General features: G+C 32.7%; 2 protein-coding genes across 2 annotated transcripts; one reads left to right on the top strand and one right to left on the bottom strand.

Annotated features, from left to right (window-relative positions):
• Positions 1–2889: 2889 nt before the first annotated feature.
• On the top strand, positions 2890–4476 carry LOC148931076 (uncharacterized). Its single transcript, XM_089066703.1, has 2 exons — positions 2890–3701; positions 3928–4476. The coding sequence occupies exons 1-2, from the start codon at positions 2892–2894 to the stop codon at positions 4474–4476; spliced, it is 1359 nt and encodes a 452-aa protein (XP_088922829.1). The 5' UTR covers positions 2890–2891.
• A 5126-nt stretch (positions 4477–9602) lies between these two features.
• On the bottom strand, positions 9603–10206 carry LOC125210370 (putative E3 ubiquitin-protein ligase RHA1A). The gene has a single exon (XM_048109926.2). The coding sequence runs from the start codon at positions 10160–10162 to the stop codon at positions 9677–9679; it is 486 nt and encodes a 161-aa protein (XP_047965883.1). The 5' UTR covers positions 10163–10206; the 3' UTR covers positions 9603–9676.
• Between the last annotated feature and the right edge of the window lie 2567 nt (positions 10207–12773).

Genomic DNA, 12773 nt, shown 5'->3' with positions numbered 1-12773 from the left:
CTCGTTTTGAAAAAATCGAAATAAATAGTTAAAGTGAATAAATAGTAAAGTAAAAGCGATAATAATACTCCTTCTGTCCCGCTTTAGGAGTCTTGATTGAGTCGGACACATGTTTTAAGAAAAAAGTGTTTAAGTGTGTAATAAATAAATATTGTAATGGATGTTGAGACCCACTTTTAATTGAGTGTCCAATAAATAAATGTTATAGTGGATGTTGGGACCCACTTTTAACATTTTTTTTATTAGTTGTAGTGGATGTCGGGACTCACTTTTAACACTTTTAATACTTTGTAGGTATTTTTTATTAATTTATCTCAACCGGGACTCCTAAAGCGGGACGCCCAAAATTGATCAACCGGGACTCCTAAAGCGGGACGGAGGGAGTAGTATATTATAGAAAAGATTCTTACCTATATTATTCTTGTTTTAACTATACTATTAATTCACTTAAATTATTTATTACGGATTTTTTTAAAACGAGTGCAAAAAGAAGTGACTCAACTTTCTTGGGACCGGGGGAGTACCTGCTTTAAAAAAACAAATCACAGAAGGATAAAAAATAAAGGAAGAAAAAAAAATGCGATAGAATATATGAAACAATAAGTCTATGCAACCAAATTTTGTACAACCAAAAATTGGTTTATTTGAGAAAAAAGTAATTTATTTATGCATTTAATTAAAAAGTATAGACATACATATAGTATAGGGAACATGCATAATATTATGGTATTTGTGTATAATTTTTTAAAATTTTTTGAACCATAAATGTAACTAATGTATGCTTTAATTCAAATTTGAAAAATAATAGAGAAATAATTCAAATATAAAAATAAAAAATTGAAAATGAGACAAAAAACTAATAAATTGTTTTTAATTTGTTAACTAACTATATTTATTATTTTAATATTTAATGAACACATCAAAATAGCTAATATAATCTCGTTTTGGTTGTATAAAATTTGATTATTTATCATTACTCTGTATGAAATTCTAGAGAACTACGACGCCCTACATGTAAAGAGGGGTCACACTTCAAGAAGAAAAAAATAGACAGACCCAAGATCCAAAACCTTTTACATTTACAGATAGTAGTATTTTGAAACTAACTAGGCTAAAAGCATAATGATTCCGAATCATATCTTAGGAAAAAGAAACTCGCATAAGAAGGTGAATTAACAAGAAATTTCCATATAAATATTTATTAAGCGAAGATAAGTGATCTATACAAATACATATTGGAATGAGGTAAAATTAAAGTGACGTGGGGTCATAAATAGTATAGTGAAAAAATGGTTCAGAGAATGAAATTATAGATAGCATAAAACAAAAACTTTAATCATGGAGAATTTGAAAATATAGTAGTAGTAAAGTTATTTAAAAGTGTAGTCTCTTCTTATCGTGCCCATTAGAGTATTACGCCACCAAGACGTTAGAAAGTGAAATGTGGCTATACATCAACTAAGTAATGCCTAAGAATAGAGATACAATACATACATGTAAATAGAATTGTTGGCCTAAATTTCTTTAACTAGCTACAAGTTAGTTACACTAAAAAATTGAGCATGTACATCAAAAAATTGTCTGAATTCAAGTTGTTTGCTTTCACTGTCTGATTTAGTTTTATTTAGTAAATTAAATATACATCTTGCGTTATTTATATTTGTCATGTAATCAACTGAAAACAAGTAAATTTTTCATTCAATTTCATATGTTATCGACTCATCATAAATGAATATGAGTTTTTGAAAATCATGTTATAATTATCTATAGCCTGTGGGCTGTGACCACACCTAATTTTTAATACTATTTGTTTGTAATTTGCGTGAAGCTTGTGTGCGTGTTTTGCGCAACATGTGTATAGATATACATGCATTTTTAAAACTTGTACGTATATATTTACTCCCTCACTCCACAAAAATACATATTTGTACAGGTAGAAAGACCAAAGAAACAGAAATTAAACTCATTATGTTTAGCGTGTCATTAAAATTTCACGATATTGGGGTTTCTGTAGTACTAACTATTATAAGTGAAAATCATGTGTTTATCTTTTGTGGTCATGAATTAATGAATTAAGTATTATTTATGATACAATATCACGAGATATATAGTACTTCTATCATTATCACAATTTCATGTTTTCACAGCTCCACATAATAGTATGAAACAAATGACGTTGACCAAACCATGTGAAGATGTTCAAAACCTTCAATTATTAATTGCTCAAAGGAAAGGAATCTGATTTATAGTAATTGACTTCATTTGCAAATAAAATACCGTCTGATATACTACTAAAAAAGATCATGTTTATTAAATTTCATAAATTGTACTCCCTCCGTCCCAGAGTACTTGACTCACTTCTTTTGGACACAGGATTTTAGGAGGGGATGTTTAGTGGTGTAAGTGAAGTTGATAATAAAGTAGATTAGGTGATATGATGTATTTTTATTTTTAAATTTAAAATAAATGGAATTAATTTTTTGTATGCATGTATTTAGCTTACTGATATTTCGAAGCATATTTCTAATTAACTTTACTCATATTAAAAGTATCCATATTTAATGAATGCTAAATGCGACGTCAAGTTCAAATTGAGCATAATTCAAACAATATGTATTGCAAACATTAAAATAATCAATGACTAGGAAAAGATCAAAACTAAATTGAAATTTTGATTCACTTTGATTCACATTTAGCGCTACATTTAGCGCCTGATGAAATTTTCAAGTTAAAAAATGTGGCGCCACTTCTGCCACATATGCTATCTGTTCAAAATTTTCAAATTTTCAGTGAAATCACTATTAGTGGCGCCATAGACTAACATAAATACTCCAGTGTGTCATAAATATTCTTACACCTACTTTACATTCACACAACACAAAAGATCCAGAATGCAGCGATCTGCCACAAGTATATGTACAAAGCTTCAGCAACAAATTGTGCAGTTCATCAATGAGAGATGCATAAACGGCAAGCCACCGCGAGGCACGATGAAGGAAGCTCGGGAGAAGTTTAACGTATCAGCTTCTACATGCACAAGATATTGGTCAGAAGCTACAAAACAAAGAGCAAGAGGAGAAACAATGCAGGTAATCAATCATAGGAAGAACAAACCATGTAGCAGACGTATTCAAGTTGATCTTGTTTTACTTAAAAGTTTGCACTACACTAAAAGAGGAAGTATCAGAATATTGGCTGTTGGATTAGGATGCTCTAAGAGTACAGTAGGAAGATGGGTGCAAGCAGGGCTGATTAGAGCTCATACATCAGCCATTAAGCCTGATCTAACAGCCCCCAACAAATTGTTGAGGATGAGATTCACACTAGAGGCTTTAGAATTGGATAGGATTTTAAGGAAACTCAAGTTCAAAGATATGCACAACACAATCCACATTGATGAAAAATGGTTCTATATCACGAAAGGTACACATAGGTTCTATATGGCACCGGAAGAGGAAGAACCACACAGATCATGCAAAAATAAGCAGTTCATTTCTAAAATCATGTTTATGTGCGCTGTTGCAAGACCATTATTTGGAGGAAACGGAGAGGTTCTGTTTGATGGTAAGATAGGTATTTTTCCATTCATAGAAAGGGTTCCAGCAAAGAGGAATAGCAAAAACAGAAGGGCAGGAACAATAGAAACCAAACCAATCGATAGCATCACAAAGCAAGTGACAAAGGACTGTGTAATAAATAAGGTATGGCCTTCTAAACTAACTTTGATGTTGCTGCAGTTACATGTTACAGTGATAACAAGTGTTTTTAATGCTTCTAAACTAACTTTATTGCATGCATTGAATGAAGAATTTACAATTCAATTTTTGTATGCATGCATTTAATGTATGCATTCTAGTTACACATTCAACTTATGATGAAAATTGAGGGGATGCAATGCAATTAATCAAGAATTGAATGCAAAAACAGATTATTCCAGCCATCATGGCAAAATGGCCGGAGGGAGCAAGTAAGCAAATCAATATCCAACAAGATAATGCAAAGCCACATATTAAGAATGAAGATGTGGATTTTATTGCTGCTGCAAATCAGAACGGGTTCAACATGAAGCTGGTGCAACAACCCCCTAACTCACCAGATACTAATGTGAATGACTTAGGGTGGTTTCGAGCAATACAATCACTTCAGCAACAAACTGCATGCAACACATTGGATGATTTATTGAATGCTGTGGAAAAATCATTTCATGAACTATCTCCTATAAGCCTAGACAATGTTTTCATGTCTCTTCAAGGATGCATGATTGAGATCATGAAGTGTAAGGGGCAGAACAGGTACAAGATTCCCCATATGGGGAAAAATGCTCTAAGGAGATCTGACCAACTGCCTCAGAACTTAGAAGTTCCTACACAGCTAGTTGCAGATTGCATTGCTTATTTGGAAGAACAAGGGCATGGGCATAATGAAGGAATAAGAAGGATTGTGCAAGATTTGGAATTGGAAAATACTCAGCAATGAGCAGTAACTGCAGTAGCAACTATGCATCTTTTGGGAAGGTAAGAAGTACTGCAACTATGCATCTTTTGGGAAGGTAAGAAACTTTTGTGAATCTTATTTTGGAGAGATGTTGTAGCAACATGTACTTTGTAAACATGTTGTAGGAGCATGTCAATATTTTGTTATTGTAGGTGTAACAAATCTTTTGTGCACAAAGCTTTTGATGAAAAATGCTGGTTGTAGTACATCTATAAAAAATTCACACACCAACAATTTACACAACCATCATAATTCACACCAACAATAAAAAGCATCTTAGTCAGACTTTAAGTATGTGTTCATTCTTCAATTGTGAGTACTTCTCATCTTCAACCAATAACACATTTCAAGGCATATAAACAATACACATAGATATAACAAACACAAACAATTCAACAAATTCAGCAAATTTAACAAAAAATTTCAGCAAAATCAGCAAACAAATTCAGCAAATTTAATCAAAAATTTCAGCAAATTTAACAAAAAAAATTCAGCAAGTTCAGATAGAGAGAAACTAAAACAGAGGAAAGATCTCATCAATTTTAACCTTATTTGAAGCCATAAAAATGCACGGGTGCATATATATCACGTTCGCAAGGATCTTCGCCGGCGGCAGCAGCATCATGGTCAGATATTTGTTGGAACACAGCTTTCAGATCTTTTAATTTCAGCTGACCGCTCTTGAACTTCTTTATGGCAGGGGTGGTGGCGTCGGCAACCGGAGCTTTCCTCTTTCCTTGCACCACGACGAGTGATTTTCCTCCGCCACTGCCACTGCCAGCAGACCACGACGGCGAGCGAGTAAGGGGGCGTCGGGGGTTAACCCACCCATCATCGCTTGGATTAGGCTCACATATTTCGTCGTTGGAAGCCATGGATGCGTGAATTTGAGAGAAAATGTTAGATCTAGGGTTTTTTTTTTTGGAAGAGGCGTGGAGAGAGAATGAGGGATTGAGTCTGGAAGAGAGAGAAGACACAAAAATGAAATGATGTTGGTGGGTTGGGCCGATTTCCATTCAATTAACATTGAATTAATTAACATTATTTTAATCCTAATTGTAATAAGGGTGTTACTTAAATTCTTTAATTTTTACTGTAAATAGAAAGTGGTCAAGTATGCTGGGACACCCCAAAATAGTATACGAGTCTAATACTCTGGGACGGAGGGAGTAATAATAATGTTAGTGAAAATGTTTGAATTTCCTAAGGCATCTCATATTTGAATTTCCTGAGGCAGCTTCAAAGACTTTATGTGTATCGTATAATTAATTTTGAAGACGAAGACCAACGATTTTAAATGGTTCAATTCGATTTTATGCAGTCGCTCGCTGTCTTTGAAATACTCAAGTATAGTTTGAATAATTCTAGAAAATTCCATTGTTTTATCATCTAAATTTTTGTGATGTGACCTATTTCATATCGATGAATCAGATTGATACGTTGAATTCAAGAAACATGGATCTAAATAAATGGACGGTATATAAGTACTGTTGCAAGTCAAAAATAAAGTTGTAGTGCTGAAAATGATGAATAACTAACTTGTGGCTTATACTCATTTGTGGTATGCCACGATTCACTTCACTGTCTAGTGTCTACCATATCTACGCCTACCTACGCCGGAGGTAACAAAGTTGTTGGTGGTACATCTACGAAAACATAGACGAAGCTAGGAATTCAATTCTGGACAAAAATATGTACTATTCCATATGAAGAAAATTTTTCGAGTTGGAACAATTTTAAAGGAAATTGAAAATTTTGAAATATTAAAAAAAACAAAATGGTATATAAAATAAGTTGAGAGTGGACATTTTACCCTTATACTTCTCAAGTGGCTCCGCCTTCCTACGAAATTGTATAGGGTGCACCTTTTTCCTCATCACTTGAATTTTCGCTCAAGAGATTTAAAAGATGCTTAATCTAAAGTCACTTCAATCTGGATGGCATTCTGCCGCAACGTCATTGCCTACTATTTACTACTCCCTCCGTCCCACTTTAGGAGTCTCATTTGAGTTCGGCACAGGTTTTAAGAAATGTAAGGGACAATTGGTGAAAAAAGATAATGGAACGTGGGTCACACTTTTATATATTAGTTTTATAATAAAATGCAAGTGGAAAAAAATTAGTAGAATGTGAGGCATATTATCATTTATGAAATATTTCAATCAGGACTCCTAAAATGGGACACTTAAAATAGGACAGAGGGAGTATTATTTTCTGCATTTTATTCTAGGTTTACTTGAATGGTTAGCTCGTGAACAACTTAATAAATGATTTTACTTGAAATATAAAGCATTAATCACATACACAATTCTAATTCTCTCTATTATTAGTAATTACTGTACTATTAAATATAAAAATACTTTTCTTTATCATAGTCACCCAATGAAAATTGTGTTAAATAATTAGTTTTGTATATATACATATCTAAATTTAGAAAATTTGTTTTGAATAAGCTCATGAAATTGTACGATAAATAAGCCTGAGCAAAGCACCTCGGTTTATGAATAGCCGTCGATTAGCTAGCTTTACAAGTATTTTGGGGGAACATGTGTGCATTGTACTAAACTTTTATTATATCATTGTATTTAACAATGAAAAAATCTTTCTAAAAGCTCGGTAAATTAAACTAGGCAGATATATTAAATGAAATCGTTATATATAGTATAAAAAATGAAAATTGTACAGAAGAAATCCAGAAATTCAAACTCATAGAATTTGAGTCACTCACTCTCTTGACTTCACGAACCTAAGACGAGTAATTAAAACGATTTTTGTAGGGTAGCTAGCTAGATGGCCTGCCGTCCAATGTGAAAGCTGCTAATCATTTGCTGCATCATTTAGACCACAATTTACAACTATCCTATATCAAATTTCAATCACACTATTTTATTTTTATTTTTAATAAATAAACATTGCCAAATAGTAATGATAAAATTTTCGATTTAATATCATTTTCATCAGCTGACATTTTCATTTTCACTTCAATAAACCCCGACGTCTCTATTACCGACCATTTTAGTTCATGATTCATTTATACCCACACATATCTTCAAACGTGCAATGTCAATCTTGTCTAATACTAATAGTTGTTTTTGTTTATCAAATATTATGTTTAGACGTGAATCATCTGCAATTTATTTATATGGAAAACTTGGACCGTTTGTAAACGTTATTTCTATTTTAGTGATCTACTAACCTATTAACCGTAACAATGAATACGTAAACCATTGAATATAAGTTATAAGTTGCAACTAAAAACATATACTCCATTACTATTAAGGCACTTATATAAAAAGCCATTTCCAATTTCTTTTTCATTCTTGTTCCTATTTCAATTTCATTTGCAACATGAGAAAATATCAGAAATTATAAAATCCTAACTTTATCTCAAATTTTGCGCGATGTAAATCAATCATTTTATTTACTTAGTTATATAAACTTAGTATATGTACTTTAACCATTTTTGGAACATATTGGTTCATTTATTTGACATTTTAATCTCAAAATTCAAGCTGAAAATTGATATAATAAATCTAAACTACTCCTACAAATTAAGTTAAAAATTTCCATTCTCCAGCAAAAATTGTTACCAGTCCATATCAGTATTAGCTCATGTTGAACAAAAGAGTTCAGTTGTTGGGCTGGATCTGTATAATCCCATCCATTTTTTGGCCTGATCAAACTGTAGTTTATGAGGCCAGCCTACTCTAAATGGAGTGATCTTTATAAATTACTCCCTATTACTACTATAAGCCGCACTTATTGGGCCATTCTTATATGATCCCGGGCCAGGACATTTTTTTTATCAATAATACTCCGTGTGTTGCCAAATTATAACCTGACTTATAAATTTAAAATGACACCACTATATTTGTATTTTCTTATGATTAAGGAGTTTTAATTCGTGATTGATAAAATACATGATTGAGTGTTTTTAACTTGGTTACTAGAATGTCTACGATCCCATCCTTTCAAATTCTCATGAATCAAGCAAAATTAACCCAAATGACAGAAGAAATTAGGCATGGAGTAGTGCTATTTTTTTGATACATAATCCTCAAAAGTAAAGATGCTCTTACAACAATCCAAGTGTTCCCAACCGGCATACATGATACCCATGATGATGGGTTTCCACGTTTCAAATTAGGCGAATACACTCTCTAGTACTTGATTGATAGTATTGCCGAAAATTAAGGCAATTTGTTTGAGTGTATGGCCGAAAATTAAGGCAATTTGCTACATACAACCCCCTCAGCAATATCACTAGGAGAGAAGGGGGTCCCAAATTATGGTACCCAGACTGGAATGTTTTGGCATTGAAGAAATCTAGCTATTTATTTTCAGTCACAATTTATGTAACGTTAGTATCTTAAAACAGAGATAGATATGGCAAGTTAGCATATCCGTGCCACTTATGACACGTTTTCCTTTGAAATTTGTCCCAATTAAAATGACACATTTCTTTTTTTGAAAACTTTTTCTTCCTCATTAATACACACAACCATTTTTTCTCACTTTTATTAAAATATTCATCTTTCTTTTTTCTCTTTATTCAAATACTTAACATTCTCCTATTATTTCTCTAATTAAACACATTAATCAATAATTTTTAAAAATCTCATGATGACCAAGAAATGTGTATCTTAGCCGGGACGGAGGGAGTAAAAACTAGTGTGTGAAAGGGTGACGACATTTTTCATTTCTTATGAAAATGAATAAGATGAAAGTGGTTTCTAGAAAGAAACAAAAGAGAGGAAAGAATTGGAGTGTCGGCCGGTCCAACAAAGACATGATGATCCATCATCAACAATTCAACACACTCACTCCAACAAGTCAATAAAATTCAAAAGCAGCAACACCAGCACACCACATGCACTCATCTTCATCCCCCACCACATGACAAGCAAAATCTCCCTAAAATTGAGTATTCATTTAAAGCCTGCAATTCCTTCCCTTGCTAATTCAAACTCACAAAATGAAAATGGAATTAGTTAATCAACCCCTAACCTATTACTACATCCTTTTCAAAATGTCAAAACCAATTCTCCCTTCTTTTATCCCAATTCCTTTTCTAATTCAGTTTAAATCAAAGCAACAGAGATCAAAGCTAACTCAAGCTCTGTATATACCAAACAATTGCAAGAGAAATACTCTAATAACAACAATTCCCAAGTAAAAAAAACTAGGAATTAGGAATTTGATTAGATCTGAGAAGATTAACTCTAGGAGGCAGCAACATGGATCTACACAGAGGACAAGTCACCTGACCCTCATCAATCCACGTGTCCAAACAATCCCTATGGAACAAATGCGTACAATTGCAAAGCTCCCTCACCTCATCCCGCCCTTCTATACACTCCAAGCATATACTACACCCCTTCTCTCCCAATTTGTCCTCGTACTCGATTACGGGGACCAGCTTCTTGATTGCGGCGGTCACCACGTGGACCGGGATCGGGACCAGCGAGGGGGACGAGCTGTCCAGAAGCAGGATGTAATTGTTGGTGGAGGAGCCGGATTCGGGCGATTCCTCCGCCGGCGGGCGCTTGTAGAGGCCGAGATGTGTGAGGGCGGCGATGAGGAGATGGCGGGCGTAGGAAATTAGGTTGAGGAAGAAGGCTACGGTGATGACTTTGGGAACTTTTATTGCGTAGAAGAGGAGACCCATTTGCTTTATTTTTGAGGACGGCCGCCAAGGGTAAGATCTATGGTGGTGATTTATATAGATGATTTGGGCGACATTTAAGTAGTCTTGGTTCGGATCACCCTTTTCTAAACGAGTTTTAAGAAATGTAATAAAAAATGAGGTTGAAAAATTTAATGGAACGTGAATATTATTTTAATATATTAAATTTATAATAAAATGTGAGTATGAATGAATTAGTGAAATATGAGATTCAATAATAAAGAGGAAACATCTTTTTAGGTCCACGAACTTTGACAAAGTATCATTTTAGGTTTGTGAACTTTAGAAATATCATTTTAGGTCCGTCAACTATAAGTTAATATCTTTTGAGGTATTTTGAACTTTTTCCGGACAAAAATGCCCTTAAGGCCTTCAAAGGACAATTTGGACAATTCTTTGGCCACTTATTTTGCGTCAGAGACCTATAGTCCAACAATTTTTAACGGCAAATTTTTATATTTAGATTCAATTTGGATAGTAATTATTCTCCATTCTGAAATTCATATAAATAATACTCCGAATGACAATCCAAATTAATAGCTATCATTTCAAAACAAATAAACTAAATATAATTCACAAATCACCTATAGTAAGTTCTTAAAATGCAGTTTAGATTGAAAAATAAAATAAAGTATCAAGTCCCAATTCACTATCCCTAAATAATTGGTCATCTAATAATTGAAAAATAACAAATACGGAGTATTATCTTTTACGGAAAATTTTAATTATATTTAAATTCAATCTGGATGGTGATTGAATTAAATAGTAGTAAAAAAAAATTGTTGGACTCTAGGTCTTTGACGCAAGATGAGTGGCGAAAGAATTGTCCAAATTGCCCTTTGAAGGCCTTAAGGGCGTTTTCGTCCGAAAAAAGTTCAAAATATCTCAAATGATATTAATTTGTAATTGATGGACCTAAAATGATATTTTCAAAGTTCACGGACCTAAAATGATACTTTGACAAAGTTCATAGACCTAAAAAGATGTTCCCTCGATAATAAAAAGTGAGAAGACACAAATTTTATGAGACAAATGAAAATAAAAAAGTGGGACAAACTTTTACTACCACTATTACTATGCTTAAAACAGCAGTAGAATAATAATCAAAACACTATTTTGGGGTCGCACCCGTAAGAAGACTCCTTGGCTAATTATTTACGAGACAAATGAAAATAAAAAAGTGGGACAAACTTTTACTACAACTATTACTATGCTTAAAACAGCAGTAGAATAATAATCAAAACACTATTTTGGGGTCGCACCTGTAAGAAGACTCCTTGGCTAATTAATTATAATGGAGAAAATTTGATTAACATATTAACTTACAAAAATTTAAAAAACTTTATGTGACATAAACTACAACCAACATATTTCGCATGGTTTTCGAACATATTTAACTAGACAAAATTTTAAATTAATTGTGTGCAATTAAGGACAGGACCGTGTTAAGTTTTAATTTCCTTCTCCGTTGAATATAAAGAACAGTATACGATTTAAGATAAACTAGACGCATTTCAAAGTCTCAAAATTAATTAAGTTTTATATACTCTTTCAAAATTAATTGTGTTCACTTTCAGGGACGACACTCCACTCGGACAACCATGGTCCATGGTTTGACGACTTTCACTCAACATTGCCACACAGACCATGAGTGCTATGCATTATGAGCCACTTATTATATGGAGTACTAAATAATAATGTGTGCCTATTATAAAGTTATACACTAATATTATTTTAATTATTTCTTTTCTCATACTTTATAAATTTTACATAAAACTCAGTACCATTCCAAAATCTATATTTTTATGGGACAAAGCAATATAAATAAGTTATCTTGTTACTAATAATTTAATGATTTCTTTACATCAGATCCTCATTTTCTCCTTCATTTTGTTCATTTGCTTTCGCTTCCCTATCCACATCAACACAAATTCTCTCAATTCTTAGTTTCTTGCCTTTTTATTTCTTTACATACACTCAATATATGAATATACTGTTGGAACATTTTAATATGATCTAACATAATAGTCTAAAGATTATAATATTTATGGCTATTTATTGATTGACCCGATTATGTGATCTACTAAGGTTATATAAATTATAGGGTCAAAAGATTATCTATGAATGTATGAGGACTGTTGTGCAGATACTACTCTGGATAACTTTAATTTTGTTATGAGTGAAATTAAAGTTATAATAAAGTTAGGGACTTATTCTCTCTAAATACATGGTTATGGTCCCCAAGTGCAACCTATAAATAGGTCAATAGATTCTCATTCCTATTGATCAGACATATAATATCAAGACTTCACAGATCACAGAGAATATGTGAGAGAACATTGTCACTTGAAAGACTAATTTCCAAACTTCAGAATCATCAACAACATCATGAATCCGAATTCATGTACGCTTCCGCTTTATGTTTATCAATAGTATTGATATATGTGATTTATGTGAATCATTAATTTGATTCCAACATACTCTACTCAACTAGTAGTACGTAAAAAATTGAAGTCAAACTTGCATACAATACAATTAACTCAACTAGTCAATATATTGAAAAGTATACTTACGAAATAAGTACTACTATTAA

The sequence above is a fragment of the Salvia hispanica genome, chromosome 3, assembly GCF_029641045.1.
Source record: "Salvia hispanica isolate PSC_SH4W2 chromosome 3, Shi_PSC_v1, whole genome shotgun sequence".
Taxonomy (NCBI): Eukaryota; Viridiplantae; Streptophyta; class Magnoliopsida; order Lamiales; family Lamiaceae; genus Salvia; species Salvia hispanica.
Note: the sequence above shows the minus strand (reverse complement) of the source record. Positions and strands in the feature narration are given on the sequence as shown.